The sequence below is a fragment of the Lycium ferocissimum genome, unplaced genomic scaffold (assembly GCF_029784015.1).
Source record: "Lycium ferocissimum isolate CSIRO_LF1 unplaced genomic scaffold, AGI_CSIRO_Lferr_CH_V1 ctg1011, whole genome shotgun sequence".
In the NCBI taxonomy this organism is placed as follows: Eukaryota; Viridiplantae; Streptophyta; class Magnoliopsida; order Solanales; family Solanaceae; genus Lycium; species Lycium ferocissimum.
Window position 1 is genome coordinate 194,989 of NW_026713156.1, and position 23,232 is coordinate 218,220.

Below are 23,232 nucleotides of genomic sequence, written 5' to 3' on the forward strand. Positions count from 1 at the left end.
CCTCTTGTGAGATACCGTGTTTGATTATTGATAGTGTTATTTTGGATCAGAATAATCGCCACTTTAGAGATTTTTACATCATGCATGCAGTTGGTGAGTACTGTGTTAGGATGAGAGAGTAAACGTATCTAAGTATGTTGATGATGATATAGCTTAGGTTGCTCATTGATGATATACCTTTTGTTGGCCTCATTCACGCACGAATTTCGTGCGTGTGTCACGACCCAGCTAGGGGCCGTGACGGGTACCCGGGGCTAGCCACCGAGCACCACTCGCTCTAATACTCATCTTACTCATTTAATGCTCTTTTACCAATTTTATACACGAATTGTAGGAAAATCATATTTTATATAGAAACATAAATACTTATATACATTTGCCTCTCGACCATCAAAATAATATATACATAATAATAACATCTTGTGAGACCATCTGACCCACACTGCGTATCTACGAGCCTTTACTGACATACTAAACATATAGACGCAACAAGACTCCGTCGTGCCCAAAATATGCATATATACCAAAAGAAGAATCATAAGCACCTCCGAACAATGGAGTGCTCTCAATCAGCTGACAGCTACTAAGGGTCTGGACCAAGCTCACCTCCCTGTCTACCTGTGGGCATGAACACAGCGTCCAAAGAAAACGGACGTCAGTACGAACATTGTACTGAGTATGAGAGGCATAAACAATGAAGAAAGACAATGATAATATAATTGGAGCATCAATATGAACATCTGAATCTGAACGATAATCATAAAAGAAAGAATACATCTTTGTCTTACTCATACTCATCATAATCTCATATATGCATAATATGCAAGCTGCCCGTCCATATCGGAATGGTGTGATAATCAATAACATTAGCCCGCGTCCAGGCCTCCCGCGTCCGGAGTACCATCTCATGCCACCCACTAGTGGTGTCTGCCCATGCCAAAAGGTCATGGTGTATCCGTATAGCTGCCCGCCTTAGCGGTGACTGCCCGGCCAACTAGGCGCGGTGTAATATGCTCATGACATGCTCATCATAAAATACTTGTAATAATATGCTTATCATAATATGCTTATCTTATCATAATATATGCATAAGGCTCAAGATCAACTATACTCTATCGGGGTGACGTAAGGTCGTGATCCCCCGATTCCATTATGGAGCAATTATTGACATTCTGCCTCACCTTGAAGGAATTAGTACATAAGGTGAGTGTAAGCAATAAATAACATCATTATCAATATGGCATCATCATATCATATCTCTTATCTTATATAGACATTTATGGATCTAGGCTTTTAGCTTTCCCGAAAAAAAATAGGAACTCATGAAGAGGAAAGAAATTTATGCTATAGGATTCATGCCATTAGAAAGAAAGGACTAGCCTCACATACCTTGAACTCTATCTAATGTCCAACGTCTACTTCTCGAGCTCGCAGGTCTAAAATTAAGATAACATAGGCCACAGTTAGATTATCCACATCACTTACTAACCAATCCAAGTACGAATGAAACTTAACAAAATTGAAAGATTTCCCCTGTAAACTTAACAATCCTCAAAATTCCAACTTAGCCAAACATCAATAAAAATACCAACAACAACACCAACAATTTCATATCAAACTAGAATTAAATCCATTCTTACATTACTCCCAAAACAGCCCAATATACATTCGGATGCCAATTCTTGTATACATTTCTTTATTCCCGTATATCCATAATATAACAGCAACAACTACAGCCAATCCCTGATATTCTAGCCCACAAAACAATCTATAACGACCATAAAACAGTCCCCAAAATATCATCGCAAAACAGCCACAAATATTATACCAAATGCCTCCAAAATATAGTCACAAAATAGCCACGAAAATTACATAAAATAGCCCCAAAATATTGTCACAAAACAGCCACGAAAATTACATAAAACAGCCCCAAAATATTGTCACAAAACGGCCACGAAAATTACATAAAACAGCCCCAAATATCGGCACAAAACAGCTCGGTATACGCTTTGTATACAATATCTTTATACACTTTATTCTCCCAAATTCAAGAACAATAACTTATCAACAACATCAACAACAATATCAAAAATTATTATACATCATAACTCAGCTAATTCCATCCATTTAATCCATTTAAAACAGCCCCTTAATCCATAAATCCCAACAAAACTATAAACGAGTTTATAATGCTATTTTCTCCGTTCTAATCCGTTAAAACTCTAAATAAACTTGTTAACAATGAAAAATGGACCTTGATCTTACCTTAAGTATGTAGCAACCACTTCCACCCTCTCCTTCTTGGCTGATTTTTAGCTCAAATTGAAGGCAACGCGACATACGACACTTTTCTCTTCATGAGCTTCGCCATTCGGGGCTTAGATTGTGGTCAAAATTTGGTTTCTCTCTCTACCTCTCCTCTATCTCTCTCTATCTCTGAAAATTCTGGAAATTTTGGTCTGAAAAATGAAGGAGAAAGCTGAAAATTTTCATTAAATATCATGGGTAATGGGCCTGACCCGAGTTGGAATCGGGTTGGGCCGAATTCACTGTTTAGCTCGTCATTTCTGCCTTAAAATATCCATATCTCCTTATCCCGATTTCACATGCAAACCCACGACCTATGATTGGAAAGCTATTTCAATTATCTAAAACTTTCATTTTGGGAGTTTTCCCAAATTCCCAAATGCTGATAGGGTTATGACCTCCCGAAGTCAAATCACTCGAAAACGTATCTTAAAAATATTGTTTTGGAGGGCTTTCACTTTGATTTGGCTCAAGGGTCCTTCTTGGGTTGTGTTTAACTTCGCATATATTATTCATAAAACTTGTCATATGTCCTAAAAAAAAATCTCAACATGTGGACCCCACCTTAGCTTATGAATAATCCAACGTACGAAAATACGGGATATAACATCCTTCCCCCCTTTGGAACATTCGTCCTCGAATGTTAAACTATTCGGGAATTTTACAAAAATTTCACCAGAGTTTCCCCTGTAATATGACACTACCATCCTGTCACAATAACCCATAGTAACTGTGCCTCATAGGGCCATAATATAATAGCAACAGAATTTAGCCACACACGACCAATATGCATAAACAAGAAAGTGTACATACCTTATAACCTTGGTGTTTCATCATGAACCTCTTCTGGAGGTTGAAATAAGTGCGGATATGTGGATTTCATTTTCTCTTCTGCTTCCCAAGTCATTTCTTCCTGGTTGTTATTTCGCCACAACACTTTGACTGAAGCTACTTTCTTATTTCGAAGTCTTCGTACTTGCCTGTCTAAGATGGCAATAGGCACTTCTTCATATGCTAGATTTTCTGTCACTTGCACATCATAACAATATTCCAAGAATTACTAAATTTCTAATTGAATTCCTTATTTTATACTCTCTCCGTTCACTTTTACTTGTCTATAATGGACTTTTTACTCCCTTCAAAAAATAATAAATGAAATGTATATTTTACTATAATATCATATTAATTCATATATAATCTCAATGGACTCGTGAAATGATTTAAGGAATGAGTAGTTAATATTAAGGGTAAAACAAGAAAAAAATTTGATTTTCTCTTGATATGTTAAAGTGGACAAGCAAAAGGGAAAATAATATTTTTGGTACAGTAGAGAATCAACAGCAAAAGTGAATATTTATAGTGGATAAGTAAAAATGAACGGAGGGAGTAACTATTTTAAAGGAAGAGTAAGTGGGCATTTGAACATAAGAATTGTGAAATTTGGAAAAAAGTAGTAGAGTTTTTGTTTTCAAGTTGAAATAGAGTTGTGTTTGGACATGAATACAGATTGGAGTTGTTTTTCAATTTCTGTGAGTGATTTGGAGTAAAAATTGTGAAACAACTTCTTGGAGCTTTTCGAATTTCAATTGTAACAATTCTATATCTAAACAGTTTTTTGGAGTAATATGGATAGCTAATTAGCGGATGGTTGCAATAATATGTGAATTCAAATCTGATGCTGTGATTTAATAGGTAGCCACAGAGGAACTGAGCAAGTGCGGGCAAGAAGTAGATAATGAACGTGTCAGTTTGTCCCAAGAGACAAAATTAAGCCAACGGAAGGTTTCGAACTAAATGATTCTTGGAATGATGAAAGATTTTCTTATTATACATGTTACTGTAGAGAATGTTCCAAAAAAGAAAAAAAAAGTTATTTTAACATAGAAATGATTTATATTACTCAAAGTAGGATAATTAGTAAATTAAGAAGTTCGAAGTAAAGAATCAATAAAGAGGTCACAATTTAATCCATATAATTAAAATAAAATAAATAAATTAGATGAAGGATACAGAGTACCTTGTGAGGAAGAAGGATGAAAACCTTGTCAAAGCTATAACTTTTGGTCTTATTGTCAGCCAAATTTATGAACACCTCATTTGAACCCAAAGCTTTCACTGACTTTTGACTGGCAATGCTAATGGGTCTTATCCGACAAAACACTCGTATATTCCCTGAAGGAGTAGTGTTTTGTTAACACTAACGTCTAACATTTAACAGTGTTTACATTCTTCTTTAGTATACATTAAACTTTTGTCATTAAAACTGTGATACGAAGCATTAGTGTCTAATAAAAACAGTTTGTCACGTTATCCTGCATTTGATATCCTGAATAAAAAAGTGACTAACCTTTCAAGTCCAGAAGCTCATTAAGAATGTGCCTCCTTTGGACGTTTAGTTTCTTAATGCAGGCATCTAACACTTCAAGTTCACCTAAGATGTGATGTACATGAGACATCGAGGCGAAACCAAAATCGAAAATCAGTGAATTCAGAATGAACGTGATCTATCCATCCATTAATATAATTTACCTTTAATCTTTGAAATGGCAGTATTAGAGTCCTCATTATTATTGTCATCTGGTTGTTGTTGTCGTTGCTCTACTTCTTTATCAGATGGTTGTGGTTGGAGGGCCTTGATTATGCCACGAACAGAGTCCACCCAGTTACAAGTTAGGTGTGTTTTCAATCCCATGAGAGAATGAATTGATTCATTAAGGGAATCAAAGGATCTCTCAGAATATTGCTCCATGCTTTTCATATTCTCCGGCCTCCTCATTTGTGTATTCTTTGTTTAACTGGTGATGATAGGAAGAGCTTTTGCGTAATAATTCTCAAGGCTGCTAAAGCCATCTCCATGTGCGAGACTACATTTATTTCAGGTGTCAATAATAACAAGCAGTACAATCATTATTGGATTTTGGCTTCTTGAAAAAAAGACATTACTTAAATGTATGAATTGACCAATTAAGAAAGAGAAATTGACAAAACATATTAATTGCTCCTTCGTTTCAATTTATGTACTCTGTTCACTTTTACTCGTCCATGATAAACTTTACACTTACTTTAAGAAAATAATAAATGAATTGCATATTTTATTATATCCATGGTTATGAGCATTTCAAAAAGTTCTGGGAAATGATTTGAGGAATTAATGGTTAATGTTAAAAGTAAAACAGGGAAAAAATATTGTCTTTACTTGATATATGTTAAAATGGACTAGTAAAAGTGAATTTATATATAGTATAATGGATAAGTAAAAATGTGAACGGAGAGAATAATAGTATTTGATTGGACACAGAGTTTAAGAATAAAAGAGAGATTTAATTTAAAATAAGTTATAAATATTTGTGTAGTTAAATATCATCTCATTAAAAATAAAATGAAGAGTTTTAGTTAAAGTATTATTGAATATAGACAGCTGTTAATGATTAAATAAATAAAAGTTACACGGAGTGAGACGGTAAGAATACTAAATGCTTAAATAATATGATCAAGACAAAGAAATAAAGGCTAGTACTTTCTTTGTTGAGACTATAAGGACGGTAGTAGGGACCCATTTCATTAGGCCATATGTTCCCCTCATTTCTTAAACACAAAAACACAATCTCTTTAATTGCTTACAGAATATAACAATTTTGCATACGTGTTAATAAATGGCTTAATACATTGATAATCTCTTAAAATTATGACCAAATTTTATTTAAATAATTATTTCGATTGATTATCTGAACATTTGGTAGAGTGTTCCAATTAGATATTTTTGGTTCAAGTTTTAGATAAATTTTGACGCGTGTTCTCAAGTACCCATTACGTATATAAGTTAACTACTTAAGAAAATGTCACTCTTTTAATTATCCGCATTAACCTAAATAAGTCGTAAAATCTCAGACATGTTTCAATTGAGACTGATTTGTATAATTAAAGGAGATGACACATTTTATGTTGTTAACTTAACTACCTAATAGACACTTGAGAAACTGCGCAAATTGTTTTTTAAAATCTAAACCGAAAGCGTCTAATAGGAACACTTTATCATGTGTTCACGTGCTCAATTAAAACAAGTCATATTTCGAGTGTTTAATGAAATTTACTGACAAGTATAAGAGAATATCGATGTATTAAGCCTTAATAAAAATTCGCTCCAACCTTATGAGACAAGATTTTATATTCATGATAGTGTGAAAATTCTGTTAAAAGCAAACTTCAATCAAGAAAAGGTCCTCCCTAGGCATTTAACTCCTTGTTGTGACTTTGCTTGCTAATTTTTAACATCGCGCACACACACATATATTGTTAGGAAATTCAAAAAATTTCATCACCTTATTTCTTCGTTGAAGGATGACCCCCAGTTCCGTCGATACGACGTCCCTCACTACTAAAAAACTGGCAAAATTCGACGGACAAAAAATCGACGGACTGCGTCTCTTTGAAAAACCGACTCAGTGCGTCGGTTTTGTGTATTTCTAATTTTTTTTTATTTTTTTAATTAAAAACCGACGTTGTACGTCGGTTTTTTCCGCAAAATTTTGAAATTATATATCCGCAGAAAAAAACCGACGTCCCACGTCGATTTTATTAAAAAAAATAAATAATAATTAATATAAAACCGACGGACGACGTCGGTTTTATTTTTAAAAATATTTTAAATAATATGCAATTCAATTTGTTTTTTAAAAAAATAATAAACAATTTTTTTTTAGGAAACCGACGGACAGGGTCGGTTTCCTATTTATTTTTTTTAATTTTTGGGTCAAACCTGGTCAAACGTGCGGGAAAAACCGACGGACAGGGTCGGTTTTGTCCGTCGGTTTTTCTTTAAAAACATTCCAGACGGGTTTTCATACCCATTTGTTCTCTTCTTCCCAATTAAACTCCCATTCCCCTCAAACCCCAGCTACCAGCCGCCCCCCTCCCCTCCGCCCGACCCCCCCGCCTTACCATTTCCCCGCCGCCCGGCCGCTGGCGCTCTGCGCAGTCCCGTCCCCACCAATTTACCCGTTTTGAAGTTAATTAATTGAGGTTAGTTTCTCTTAAATTAGGGCTTTTAAATTTTTTTCAATTTTAGTTTTATTTGTAGATTCTAGGCCTAATGCTAATCTATTTAGCTTTGTTAAACATCATTTGCAATGTTATTAATGTTGAATTTGTGAAAAAAATGTAAACTTTATTTGACTAGTTTAGTTGTCATTTTTTTTTTTTTTTTGGCTTGAGATTGTGCTATATTTCATGTTCTTTGTCAATGTATTTGTGTTAGCTTAGTTATCATTCTTTGTAATATTATTGATGTTGAATATGTGCAAAAATGTATACTTTAATTATTTGACTAGATTTTTTTTTTTTTTTTGGTTGGATTGTGCTTTTTGTTAGAATTCCATAAGTTATTAGAATTGTTATTGATCATTCAAAATTAGAATTGGTTGAAATTGTGCTTTTCAAAGTTAGAATTGTTAAGTTATATATAGTATTTCTATAACCTCAATACTAAAATGTAGATTTTATTTCTCTAGATTTACTTTTCAATTTTTAGAATTGGTTGGAATTGTGCTTTTCAAACTTAGAATTATTAAGTTATGTTAGAATTATTAAGTTATAATATTTCTATAACCTCAAAATTAAAATGTAGACTTTATTTGACTAGATTTACTTTTCAATTTTTAGAATTAAAGTTAGAATCCATAAGTTATTAAAGTTAGAATTGTTATTGAGAATTCAAAGTTAGAATTGGTTGAGATTGTGCTTTTCAAAGTTAGAATTGTTAAGTTATAATATTTCTATAACCTCAATACTAAAATAATTTTTTTTTCTCTAGATTTACTTTTCAATTTTTAGAATTGGTTGGAATTGTGCTTTTCAAAGTTAGAATTATTAAGTTATGTTAGAATTATTAAGTTATAATATTTCTATAACCTCAAAACTAAAATGTAGACTTTATTTGACTAGATTTACTTTTCAATTTTTAGAATTAAAGTTAGAATCCATAAGTTATTAAAGTTAGAATTGTTATTGAGAATTCAAAGTTAGAATTTGTTGAGATTGTGCTTTTCAAAGTTAGAATTGTTAAGTTATAGTATTTCTATAACCTCAATACTAAAATGTAGATTTTATTTCTCTAGATTTACTTTTTAATTTTTAGAATTGGTTGGAATTGTGCTTTTCAAAGTTAGAATTATTAAGTTATGTTAAATTATTAAGTTATAATATTTCTATAATAAACTAAAATGTAGACTTTATTTGACTAGATTTACTTTTCAATTTTTAGAATTAAAGTTAGAATCCATAAGTTATTAAAGTTAGAATTGTTATTGAGAAGTCAAAGTTAGAATTAGTTGAGATTGTGCTTTTCAATGTTAGAATTAAGTTAGAATTGTTAAGTTATAGTATTTCTATAACCTCAATACTAAAATGTAGATTTTATTTCTCTAGATTTACTTTTCAATTTTTAGAATTGGTTGGAATTGTGCTTTTCAAATATTATTAAGTTATGTTAGAATATAAGTTATAGTATTTCTATAACCTCAAAACTAAAATGTAGACTTTATTTGACTAGATTTACTTTTCAATTTTTAGAATTAAAGTTAGAATCCATAAGTTATTAAAGTTAGAATTGTTATTGAGAATTCAAAGTTAGAATTAGTTGAGATTGTGCTTTTCAAAGTTAGAATTAAGTTAGAATTGTTAAGTTATAGTATTTCTATAACCTCAATACTAAAATGTAGATTTTATGTCTCTAGATTTACTTTTCAATTTTTAGAATTGGTTGGAATTGTGCTTTTCAAAGTTAATTAAATTAAGAACTTTAAGTTACAATATTTCTATAACCTCAAAACTAAAATGTAGACTTTATTTGACTAGATTTACTTTTCAATTTTTAGAATTAAAGTTAGAATCCATAAGTTATTGAAGTTAGAATTGTTATTGAGAAGTCAAAGTTAGAATTGGTTGAGATTGTGCTTTTCAAAGTTAGAATTGTTAAGTTATAGTATTTCTATAACCTCAATACTAAAATGTAGATTTTATTTCTCTAGATTTACTTTTCAATTTTTAGAATTGGTTGGAATTGTGCTTTTCAAAGTTAGAATTATTAAGTTATGTTAGAATTATTAAGTTATAATATTTCTATAACCTCAAAACTAAAATGTAGACTTTATTTTACTAGATTTACTTTTCAATTTTTAGAACTAAAGTTACAATCCATAAGTTATTAAAGTTAGAATTGTTATTGAGAATTCAAAGTTAGAATTGGTTGGACATTTAAATATTTCTGAACTTTGAAGGTCTATTTAGATCGTATTTGATGTGTTTAGATAGTGTTTGATGTGTTTTATTATTACTTAGGGTGATTTTATGTGTTGTAGCTCTTTTAGAATTGATTTGGAGTATTTTAATGCTAATTTTGAGCGACTTTTTATTCTTGGTTTACGGCGACTTTTGGTAATGGTTTACGTACGCAGTGTGGTTGCAGAAAATGCATGATTTGCATGGCCCCCGACTCAGTCCGTCGGTTTTCTGGAAATTAATTTTGCAGATTTTCCAGAAAATCGACGGAAAACCGACTCTGTCCGTCGGTTTTCTGGAAATTAATTCTTAAATTTTATAAAAAAACCGACGCATTGTGTCGGTTTTTTAATTAAAATAAAAAAATTTATATGAAAAACCGACGCAGTGCATCGTTTTTTTCATAAAATATATATTATTTATATATAAGATAAAAAATCGAGAAATTAATGCTCCGTCAGCTTTTTTTTTAATTTTTTTTTTAAATTTTTGAATCGCGGACACACACACATATATTGTTAGGTCGGTTTTCTATGAAAAAAAATTCGGACCTTAAAATTTCTTCGATTTCATCAAAAAAAGGATGATCGTCGGTTTTTGTCATCGGTTTTTTCCGTTTTTTTAGTAGTGTACTTGCTTTCTTTCTCGGACATTTATATTTTGAATCTATATTATCTGACTTAAAATAGAAATTACAAAGAAGTTATTATAACTGAAATTACATACCTTAACACTTGTTAATTCAGGAGTAATTGAGAAAACACTTTTATTCAAACAGCGCCATGATTAGCTTAGCATTATAGATTGCGTAATGAGCTAAAGATACTGCAAATAGTGTACCGGCATAATAGATCTTCTATATCATAGTGCAAACAGATAATTAAATTCTCAGATCATTTATAGGTGTTGGGATCCCAAGTCAAAAAAATAAGATCAGTACAGTGCACATTGTTAGAGGAAATACAATATCTTAGGTTTGTTAGGTACGAACAACAACATTCACCAACCAACAAATCTATCATCTTTTATCAATCTTGAAAGTGTGAGTCTTACAATTGCCCTTGTTAGATCAGAATGAAGTAAAACCTGTGCATTATTTGGGTTGCTATCTTGGTTAGATAAATTTGATGTTTGCAAAGCACGTCAACACAGCCAATGAATGGGCCACAAGAAAATCTCATCCCATCCTACGAAAACAACCCTAATAACAAGAACATATTTTATTGAATTGCTTTGCTGAAATAGGTAGAACAATTCATGGTCCATACTATTCACAGTTTTCCTTGGTTGTGACCTTGTGCAACGGGATCTATACAGTAATCTATAATATGGTCCCTAATCTCCTATGTAGATTCCAACATTGCATTGGATATTTGGATGCATACTAGCTCATCCGTACATTTAATTCATATACTATAAATAATTTTGCCACTATAAGTGTGTATAAACATGTTATAGCAAGTAGCTTATCCCATTTTTTAAGCTATTAATCTCCAATGATTTACGAACATTATCTGTAAATATTTCTTAGATGAGCTGATAATATGAATTTTTTTATTACGGTCAGTGCATAGAAAATTCTATCCTCCAATAGGGTTGAACGGAGGTCAGTATCTTCGACTTCCTATTTTACAAGCCTTCGGACAAAAACTATTGCCAGGTCAACTAAAATTTTAATTGCAATCCCCAGTTATGTTTTCAATCTTGTGCACTTATGCACATTTACACAATACAGATTAGAAAAATTTTCTTTTTCTTCATTTTATGAATGAGGTTTCTTGAAAGGTGACTCTCTATACGTTTGGGCTTTTAACGCCCCATACCTAGCCGGTCAAAAAGTATTACCCGTAAATACACGAATCCGCGACTTTTGTAGGACAAAAAAAAAAAAACATTAGTAGGTTTCACGCACTAATTTAGTGCCTGGAAGGACCAAACTGCAAAAATAAAAGTTTGGCCTTTCACACACGAATGCGTGAATGAGACCATTGCGTAAAATACTTAACTCTTAAATAAAAATGGGCGAAATTAGCAATGTTGGTACAAGTAAAGATGGATTACAATAAAAGAATCTCTATTTGAAGTGTTATCAAATTGAGAGTATTATAGAAAGTTTTATATTATTATAAGTTAGCTTAACTGTTAATGGTATTAAAAAAAACTGACAATGGGCAGGTATGGAGTAATGGAAAGGTGAAAAAAGTGAGGGAAGACCAGTACCGACTAGTGGTGATGTAGTGGAAGTCAACAGTACCAGCAGTAGTACTAGCTCCCACTGTGTATCACTGACATTGTTAGTTACACTTCCTCATGATAGCACTGTCTCTCCGTTGCTTCCCAAATCGCCATCACTTGCCGAGAGTGACACTGATGAAACCGCGGTGCTTAACGAAGAAGATGATGGCCTTGACGACGAGAATTCAAACACCATAGCACTGGAGGAAAGTCCAATGTTCAATTCATTTTCTTTTGACGATTATGCATGGGGAGTCTATCACGAACGTCTTCTTCTTAAGGATCCTCTTGTGAGATACCGTGTTTGATTATTGATAGTGTTATTTTGGATCAGAATGTTGGTGATATTACAATGAAATTACAATTACAATTGAAAAATAAAAATAAAGATTTCTTCGGCTGAGGCGCGGATATCTCGCTCTCTTTAAGGAGATTCAAGCCCACTGCAGCAAATTTACCGGTCCAGCAGTAAGTCTTTCTGACTTGTCCCCTCCAGGATACAACAGCCCGAACACGTCGTATAACTCAACAAACTCTGGACAAGATGTTCAGTCCAAAGCTCCACCAAAGAAAAAACACCTTCCTTCAACTAATAAACTCTTTTATTTTTACTTTCCTCACTTTTTATGAATTCTCCAAAGGATATATATTTTCCTCTCTACTCTCACAAGTTAAGGATTTTTTCTATGTATATGAATTGGTAAGTGATATCATCCTTATATAATGGATGAAAAGGTATAGTGGTCACATTTTTTGATCACAAAAACGTGAGAAACATTTATACCAAATTATTCCTTTGTGGCTGCTACAAATGTGAAAAACATTGGCTGCTACCATGGTCAACTTTTGTGGCTGCCATGGTCTTCACATTTTTTACCCCAAAAAATGTGAAAGACATGGTCAACTTTTGTGGCTGCCCAAATGAAAAAAAATTGCATGGCATGGCACAAAAACATGAGGAACTTGGACAAAATGTGAAAGACATTTGTAATATTAAAATGCTCAAAAAACCTTACAATCCCCCACTCATTTTAATATTAATATAAGAGAGTTTATCAGTTGAAGGTAGATTAATATGCGTAATGAAGGTGTGCTCTGCATTGAACCTCCACTTAGTAAAACAATAATCTTTACTCCAGAGTCATAGTGGTCTCAGACTTGAACTATACTCGCTTTAGGGAAATAAAGAATCATCGCTTAAACATAATACTCAAGGTGTTGACATGAGCTTTAATAGCCAACACATTACGGCCTTATGCTATCCCGGTTTTCATGAGTGCTTTTGAGAACGAGCCCAATTCTCATTGGAAGCGGCCTACTTCCACACTCACATAGGTGAAATCTGTCAAGAGTGCTTCTGTAACTTAACACCCCACTCATACGAGCTACAGAGTTTCATTAAGAGTTTATAAACTCAACCTCCTCAAATTGTTACAGAATAATGCACTTACACCATAGGGAGGGAATAAATAAAATAGTGCATTTTTCTCAACAAGTCATCATATGATTCGTTTTTCCCATTGAACCTGGTTATAGGATCTCTAGTCCCCAGGTCGGGTTTCCTCATATATGACTCATGAATTTATGGGCTTCAATCCCATCCCCCTCGATGTGCTTCAGACCTTTTCTCTTGCCAAGGCCTTGGTTAGTGGATCTGCAAGATTATTACAAGATTTGACATAATCAACAATAATTGTACCACTTGTCAAATATGATCTCACAGTATTGTGTTTTCTCCTTATAGATCTGGATTTACCGTTATAATAACGGTTTTGAACTCTACCAATTGCAGCGGTGCTATCACAATGAATTAAAATAGGAGGAATTGGTTTTTCAAAATAAGGAATTTGAAATAATAAATCTCTTAACCAATTCGCCTCTTCACTAGCTGAAGCTAAAGCAATTAGTTCAGCCTCCAGGGTAGAGTTAGCAATAATAGTTTGTTTTTTTGATTTCCAACAAATAGCACCACTTGCCAACGTAAAAATATAACTAGTGGTAGAACAGGAATCACCAGATAAAGTGTTCCAATCTGCATCAGTAAAGCCTTCAAGTACAGCAGGATATTTTTTATAAAATAAGCCATAGGTTTTTGTACCAACTAAATATTTCATAACTCTCGTTATGGCATGCCAATGTTCACTACCTGGCTTGCTTGTAAACCTACTAAGTACTCCAACTGCATATGCAATATCAGGCCTAGTGCAATCAGTCACATATCTCAAACTTCCAATTAAGCTAGCATATTCCTTTTGATTTATCACATCATTGTCACTTTGAACAGGAAACAAGTGAACACTTGAATCAAAAGGAGTTATGACATGCTTGCAATCAAGAAAGTTATATTTTTTCAAGATTTTCTCAACATAATGTGACCGGTCAAGGAATATTCCATCACATGTTTTAGTAATTTTTATTCCAAGAATTAAATTTGCCTCACCAAGATCTTTCATGTCAAAATGGTTTCTAAGAATATTTTTAGTTTCACCAATACCATTCATGTTAGAGCCAAAGATCAATAAATCATCAACATAGAGGCAAACAATAACATGTGAATTATTCCAAGACTTGTGATAGATGCACTTATCACAGTCGTTTGTTTTAAAACCATTTTCAATCATGCAGGAATCAAATTTCTCATGCCATTGCTTTGGTGCCTGTTTCAAGCCATATAGGGATTTAGTAAGTTTACACACTTTGCTTTCTTGGCTCGCTTCAACAAAACCTTCGGGTTGTTCCATATAAATTTCCTCATTTAGGTCCCCATTTAAAAAAGCAGTTTTTACATCCATTTGGTGAATGTGCAAATCAAAAATTGCAGCAATAGCAATTAAAAGCCTTATGGATGTAATTCTAGTTACCGGAGAAAAAGTATCAAAAAATTCTAGGCCTTCTAGTTGTTTAAAACCTTTAGCAACTAGTCTAGCCTTATATTTATCAACAGAGCCATCCGGTTTTAACTTTTTTCTAAGGACCCATTTACACCCAATTGTTTTACAACCCGGTGGTAAATCAACTAACTTCCAAGTTTTATTGGAAATAAGCGATTCCATTTCATCATTTACAGCCTCTTTCCAAAAAATAGCATCATGTGAAGATAAAGCTTCTTGTAAATTGAGAGGGTCATCTCCGACATTAAAAACATAAAAATCAGGACCAAAATCTTTTTCTACTCTAGCTCTTTTACTTCTTCTTAACTCAAAATCATCACTTTCTTTATTTTTCAAAACAGAAGTAGAAGAGCTAGGTAGTGACAAAATATTTTCGTTAGTCCTATGACCCCCACTATTTTTAGAATCAAATGGAAATTTATTTTCATGAAAAATAGTATCTCCTGATTCTATTATTATATTATCTTCAAGACTAAAAAATCTATAGGCTGTACTATTTGAAGCATAACCAAGAAAAGCACAAGTAGTAACTTTTTTACCCAATTTACTTATTTTGGGATCCATTAGCCTTACATAAGCTAGACAACCCCAAACTCTTAGATATCCCAAATTTGGCTTGTGATCTCTCCACAACTCAAATGGTGTTAATTTAGTCTTTTTATGAGGCACACGATTCAACACATAACAAGCAATTAAAATAGCTTCACCCCAAAAATTTAAAGGTGCACCAGATTCAATAAGCATGGCATTTGTCAACTCAACCAAAGTTCTATTTTTTCTCTCCGCTACACCATTAGCTGCAGGAGAGTAAGGTGGAGTAGTTTCATGAATTATTCCCAATGATCTACCAAAAGAATTAAACTCGTTAGACTCATATTCACAGCCTCTATCACTTCTAATTCTTTTTATTTTTCTACCAAACTGATTTTCAACTTCATGGAGATAAATTTTAAAATTTTCAAAAGAATCACTTTTATTTTTCATCAAGAGAACATATGTATCTTGGAAAAATCATCAATAAAAGTAATAAAATATCTATTTCCTCCACGAGTTAAAGTTCCTCCAAGTTCACAAATATCAAGTATGAATTAACTCTAATAATTCGCTTTTTTCGTCAACTTGAAAATGAGGCCTTTTGTGATTTTGGCTTTACTACAAGCTTCACATTTTTCAAAATCCTTTTTAATCATTGGGATTAATCCCTAAACTACTCATGATTCCCACATATTGATTATTAATATGACATAAACGAGCATGCCAAAAATTAGTGGAAGAAAGCATGTAAACAGAATTAGTAACTTTATTCATCTCAACATTCAACTTAAACATCCCATCACAAGCATACCCCTTTCTCACAAAAATACCTTTTTTCACTATTACATATTGATCAGACTCAATAATTTGTTTGAAGCCTGCTTTGTTAAGAAGAAAACTAGACATCAAATTTTTTCTCATGGAAGGAGTAAAAAGTACATCTTTTAGAGTTAATACCCTTCCTGAGGTAAAGCTCAACTCGACATCTCCCTTTCCAAGCACTTGAGTAGTGTGAGAATCACCAAGCATGATGGTTTTGGGCTCCTCAAATGGAGTATACACTTTGAACCAATCTTTGTCATAGCAAACATGACGGTTTGCACCAGAATTAGCCCACCATCTATCAACATTTTCAACCATATTTATGTCTGTTATCATCGCCACAAGTGGCTCTTCGGTAACGTTCGCCTGAGGTGTAGGACCACGTTTTCGAAACTTGCAAAATCGAGCAATATGCCCACTCTTGCCGCAGACAAAGCATGGTCCTCTATTTGGTGTTTGTTGATTTTGTGCTTGGTTGATACCACCATTATTTTTTTTGGGAGGTCTACCATTATTTTTCTTGAATATTTTCTTCTTAGGCTTCATAGAGGTATTTTTATTAGCATTAGGAGCAGCATTATTTGAAGTAATTAAATTTACTTTATTTGTGACGGGTTGTAAGTTGCTCTCTTCCATTTGCAAAAGTGCATCTTGGCCCCTTGCTTCTTCCTCCATGCGGATTCACATAATCAACGTCTCGAGAGAGGTTTCCTTTTGTTTGTGGCGCATAGTTTTTTTGAAATTCCTTCCATGAAGGTGGAAGTTTATCTATTATGCCACAAACAATAAGGTTATCTCCAATTTTTACATCGTCGGACCTGAGCTCTCCAACGATCATTATAAAATCTTGGGCTTGATCTACCACTGATTTGTTGTCCACCATTTGGAAACGAAAAAATCTACTAGCAGCATATTTTTTCGCTCCAGACTCCTCGGTATCATATTTACTCTGCAACGCTTTCCAAATTTTCTTTGCAGTAGAGTAAGTTCTATCATAATAATCACAAAAATTATCTGATAGACAATTGAGTAAATAATACCGACACTTGTATGAATCTTCATCATACTTTTCAGTTTTTTCTTGAAGAGAAATAAGTTCTTCATCATTCATGGAGGCGTTGTCTATTTTATTTGGATTCTTTTCAGTTAACACATAAGAAACATTGAGAAGACTTAAGTAGAAGAGTACTTTACCATTCCATCTCTTAAAGTGAGTACCGTTGAACCGAAATGGATTGTTTAGATCTCCTACTTTGACATCCGCCGATTTTTCAATTGTAGCCATCTGAATCTCCTTAAAATTGTTGGTGATATTACAATGAAATTACAATTACAATTGAAAAATAAAAATAAAGATTTCTTCGGCTGAGGCGCGGATATCTCGCTCTCTTTAAGGAGATTCAAGCCCACTGCAAAGAAATTTACCGGTCCAAATAGTAAGTCTTTTCGACTTGTCCCCTCCAGATACAACGGCCCGAACACGTCGTATAACTCAACAAACTCGGACAAGATGTTCAAATTAAAGCTCCACCAAAAGAACACCTTCCTTCAACTAATAAACTCTTTTATTTTTCACTTTCCTCACTTTTTATGAATTCTCCAAAGGATATATATTTTCCTCTCTACTCTCACAAATTAAGGATTTTTTCTATGTATATGAATTGGTAAGTGATATCATCCTTATATAATGGATGAAAAGGTATAGTGGTCACATTTTTTTATCACAAAAACGTGAGAAACATTTATACCAAATTATTCCTTCGTGGCTGCTACAAATGTGAAAAATATCGGCTGCTACCATGGTCAACTTTTGTGGCTGCCATGGTCTTCACATTTTTTACCACAAAAATTGTGAAAGACATGGTCAACTTTTGTGGCTGCCCAAATGAAAAAAAAATTGCATGGCATGGCACAAAAACATGAGGAACTTGGACAAAATGTGAAAGACATTTGTAATATTAAAATGCTCAAAAAAACTTACACAGAATAATCGCCACTTTAGAGATTTTTACATCATGCAGTTGGTGAGTACCGTGTTAGCATGAGAGAGTAAACGTATCTAAGTATGTTGATGATGATATAGCTTAGGTTGCTCATTGATGATATACCTTTTTGTCGGCCTCATTCACGCACGAATTTCGTGCGTGTGTCACGACCCAGCTAGGGGCCGTGATGGGTACCCAGGGCTAGTCACCGAGCACCACTCACTCTAATACTCATCTTACTCATTTAATGCTCTTTTACCAATTTTATACACGAATTGTAGGAAAATCATATTTTATATAGAAACATAAATACTTATATACATTTGCCTCTCGGCCATCAAAATAATATATACATAATAATAACATCTTGTGAGATCATTTGACCCACACTGCGTATCTACGAGCCTTTACTGACATACTAAACATATAGACGGAATAAGACTCCGTCGTGCCCAAAATATGCATATATACCAAAATAAGAATCATAAGCACCTCCGGACAATGGAGTGCTCTCAATCAGCTGACAGCTACTAAGGGTCTGGACCAAGCTCACCTCCCTGTCTACCTGTGGGCGTGAACACAGCGTCCAAAGAAAACGGACGTCAGTACGAACATTGTACAGAGTATGAGAGGCATAAACAATGAAGAAAGACAGTGATAATATAATGAGAACATCAATATGAAACATCTAAATCTGAATGACAATCATAAAAGAAGTAATGCATGTTGTCTTACTCCTACTCATCATAATCTCATATATGCATAATATGCAAGCTGCCCGTCCATATCGGAACGGTGTGATAATCAATAACATTAGCCCGTGTCCAGGCCTCCCGCATCCGGAGTACCATCTCATGCCGTCCACTAGTGGTGTCTGCCCATGCCAAAAGGTCATGGTGTATCCGTATAGCTGCCCGCCTTAGCGGTGACTGCCCGGCCAACTAGGCGCGGTGTAATATGCTCATGGCATGCTCATCATAAAATACTTGTAATAATATGCTTATCATAATATGCTTATCTTATCATAGTATATGCATAAGGCTCAAGATCAACTATACTCTATCGGGGTGACGTAAGGTCGTGATCCCCCGATTCCATTATGGAGCAATTATTGACATTCTGCCTCACCTTGAAGGAATTAGTACATAAGGTGAGTGTAAGCAAAAATAACATCATTATCAATATGGCATCATCATATCATATCTCTTATCTTATATAGACATTTATGGATCTAGGCTTTTAGCTTTCCGGAAAAAAAAAATAGGAACTCATGAAGAGGAAAGAAATTTATGCTATAGGATTCATGCCATTAGAAAGAAAAGACTAGCCTCACATACCTTGAACTCTATCTAATGTCCAACGTCTACTCCTCGAGCTGCAGTCTAAAATTAAGATAACATAGGCCACGCTTAGATTATCCACATCACTTACTAACCAATCCAAGTACGAATGAAACTTAACAAAATTCGGGCAGCATTTCCCCGGTAAACTTAACAATCCTCAAAATTCCAACTTAGCCAAACATCAATAAAAATACCAACAACAACAATACCAACAATTTCATATCAAACTAGAATTAAATCCATTCTTACATTACTCCCAAAACTGCCCAATATACATTCGGATGCCAATGCTTGTATACATTTCTTTATTTCCGTATATCCATAATATAACAGCAACAACTACAGCCAATCCCTGATATTCCAGCCCACAAAACAGTCTATAACGACCATAAAACAGTCCCCAAAATATCATCGCAAAATAGCCACAAATATTATACCAAACAGCTCCAAAATATAGTCACAAAATAGCCCCGAAAATTACATAAAATAGCCCCAAAATATTGTCACAAAACAGCCACGAAAATTACATAAAATAGCCCCAAAATATTGTCACAAAATAGCCACGAAAATTACATAAAAAAGCCCCAAAATATTGTCACAAAACAGCCACAAAAATTACATAAAATAGCCCCAAATATCGGCACAAAACAGCTCGGTATACGCTTTGTATACAATATCTTTATACACTTTATTCTCCCAAATTCAAGAACAACAACTTATCAACAACATCAACAACAATATCAAAAATTATTATACATCATAACTCAGCTAATTCCATCCATTTAATCCATTTAAAACAGCCCCTTAATCCATAAATCCCAACAAAACTATAAACGAGTTTATAATGCTATTTTCTCCGTTCTAATCCGTTAAAACTCTAAATAAACTTGTTAACAATGAAAAATGGACCTTGATCTTACCTTAAGTATGTAGCAACCACTTCCACCCTCTCCTACTTGGCTGATTTTTAGCTCAAATTGAAGGCAACGCGACATACGACACTTTTCTCTTCATGAGCTTCGCCATTCGGGGCTTAGATTGTGGTCAAAATTTGGTTTCTCTCTCTCTCTCTCTCTCTCTCTCTCTCTCTCTATCTCTCTGAAAATTCTGGAAATTTTGGTCTGAAAAATGAAGGAGAAAGCTGAAAATTTTCATTAAATATCATGGGTAATGGGCCTGACCCGAGTTGGAATCGGGTTGGGCTGAATTCACTGTTCGGCTAGACCTTTCTGCCTTAAAATATCCATATCTCCTTATCCCGATGTTACATGCATACCCACGACCTATGGTTGGAAAGATATTTCAATTATCTAAAACTTTCATTCTGGGAGTTTTCCCAAATTCCCAAATGCTGATAGGGTTATGACCTCCCGAAGTCAAATCACTCGAAAACGTATCTTAAAAATATTGTTTTGGAGGGCTTTCACTTTGATTTGGCTCAAGGGTCCTTCTTGGGTTGTGTTTAACTTCGCATATATTATTCATATAACTTGTCATATGTCCTAAAAAAAGAAATCTCGACATGTGGACCCCACCTCAGCTTATGAATAATCCAACGTACGAAAATACGGGATATAACATCCTTCCCCCCTTTGGAACATTCGTCCTCGAATGTTAAACTATTCAAAAATTTTACAAAAATTTCGCCAAAGTTTTCCCTGTAATATGACACTACCATCCTGTCACAATAACTCATAGTAACTGTGCCTTATAGGGCCATAATATAATTGTAACAAAATTTGGCTACACATGACCAATATGCATAAATAAGAAAGTGTACATACCTTATAACCTTGGTGTTTCATCATGAACCTCTTCTGGGGGTTGAAATAAGTGCGGATATGTGGATTTCATTTTCTCTTCTGCTTCCTAAGTCATTTCTTCCTGGTTGTTATTTCGCCACAACACTTTGACTGAAGCTACTTTCTTATTTCGAAGTCTTCGTACTTGCCTGTCTAAGATGGCAACAGACACTTCTTCATATGCTAGATTTTCTGTCACTTGCACATCATCCATTGGAACAATCCTCGTAGGATCTCCAAGACATTTACGGAGCATTGAGACATGAAAGACTGGATGGACTAATTCAAGCTTGAAGGCAAGTCCAATTCATAGGCTACATGACCTACCTTGCGGATAATTCTATAGGGTCCAATGTAACGGGGACTCAACTTCCCTTTCTTACCAAATCTCATCACCCCTTTCATGGGCGACACTTTTAAAAATACCCAATCATCAACCTGAAATTCCAAGTCCCGTCGGCGATTGTCCGCATAAGAGTTTTGGCGAGTTTGGGCTGTCAACAATCGATCTCGGATCACCTTAAATTTTTCTACCGCTTGTTGAATCAATTATGGGCCTATTAGCTGTACATTTCCTATTTCAAACCATCCGATTGGGGATCTGCATTTCCTCCCATATAGAGCTTCGTGTGGAGCCATTTGACTACTGGAGTGATAGCTGTTATTATAGGCAAACTCAATCAAGGGTAAGTGGTCATCCCAACTACTACCAAAATCTAATATGCATGCCCTTAACATATCCTCCAAAGTCTGAATAGTCCGCTCAGCCTGTCCGTCGGTCTGCGGATGAAATGCGTGCTAAACTTCACTTGGGTACCTAAGCCCTCTTGAAAAGACTTCCAGAATTTAGCTGTAATCTATGCCCCTCTATCTGTAATAATAGATGTTGGAATACCATGGAGTCGCACAATATCTTTGAGATATAACCTGGCATAATCTTCAGCCGAATATGTGGTCCTGACTGGAAGAAAATGAGTTGCTTTTGTTAATCTATCCACAATCACCCATATAGAGTCATGTTTGCCTCGGGAACGGGGTAACCCTACAACGAAATCCATGTTGACCACTTCCCATTTCCACGTAGGGATTTCCATTGCTTGCAATAAGCCTCCTGGCTTCTGATGTTCAATCTTTACTTGTTGGCAGTTCGGACATTGAGCCACAAACTCTGCTATGTCTTTCTTCATGCCATCCCACCAATATATCATTCTAAGATCGTGATACATCTTTGTTGCACTTGGGTGAATAGAATACTGAGAATAGTGAGCTTCTTCTAAAATTCGACGGTGCAATTCCGCAACATCAGGAACACATAACCTGCCTCGATATCTAAGAATTCCGGTCATGGAAACTTCAAATGGAGACTTTTGTTTCTCACGAGATACATCCCTATAATGACACATTCGTGGATCTTCATACTGGTGCTCTTCTATTTCAATATTCAAAGGCGAGACTGTAGGATCATTAACACTAATTGCTGCATTGCTCGAATCAATTACATGCACTCCAAGATTAGCTAATTAGCTAAGCTCACGAACCATCTCTTTCTTTTCTGGGAACTTCAATTAAACTGCCCATTGATAGACGGCTAAGCGCATCGGCTACCACATTTGCTTTGCCGGTGTAGTGTAAAATATTTATATCATAGTCCTTCAATAATTCTAACCACCGCCTCTGCCGTAGGTTCAACTCCCTTTGCTTAAAAATATACTGAAGGCTCTTGTGATCCGTATAAATATCGACGTGTACACCATATAAATAGTGTCTCCACATTTTCAACGCATGAATAACTGCAGCCAATTCAAGATCATGGGTTGGGTAGTTCTTTTCATGTTTCCGCAACTGTCTCGAAGCGTATGCAATAACCCTGCCATGCTACATTAATACGCATCCTAACCCCACACCAGAAGCATCACAATATATAACATAACCATCTGGCCCTTCTGGAAGTGTTAAAACTGGAGCTGAGGTCAATCTGTCTTTCAACTCTTGAAAACTGCGCTCGCAATCATCATTCCACTGAAATTTGATCAATTTC

General features: G+C 34.5%; 1 protein-coding gene and 1 long non-coding RNA gene across 3 annotated transcripts; both read right to left on the minus strand.

The window, feature by feature from the left end:
• Positions 1–328: 328 nt before the first annotated feature.
• On the minus strand, positions 329–19,349 carry LOC132041399 (uncharacterized). The gene is made up of 3 exons (XR_009411014.1): positions 18,542–19,349; positions 1,390–1,436; positions 329–618 (listed from the first exon to the last, which is right to left on the minus strand). It is a non-coding gene; the product is annotated as an uncharacterized LOC132041399 (long non-coding RNA).
• LOC132041398 (kinesin-like protein KIN-14B) lies at positions 3,350–10,498 on the minus strand. 2 transcript variants are annotated; one of them, XM_059432111.1, is made up of 4 exons: positions 10,309–10,498; positions 4,837–5,171; positions 4,655–4,738; positions 3,350–4,479 (listed from the first exon to the last, which is right to left on the minus strand). In XM_059432111.1, exons 2-4 carry the CDS (start codon positions 5,081–5,083, stop codon positions 4,271–4,273), a joined length of 540 nt encoding a protein of 179 aa, XP_059288094.1. In that variant the 5' UTR covers positions 5,084–5,171; positions 10,309–10,498; the 3' UTR covers positions 3,350–4,270. The 2 variants fall into 2 exon arrangements, with proteins under 2 accessions (XP_059288094.1, XP_059288095.1); XM_059432112.1 differs by lacking the exon at positions 10,309–10,498 and adding an exon at positions 6,627–6,677.
• Positions 19,350–23,232: the final 3,883 nt, after the last annotated feature.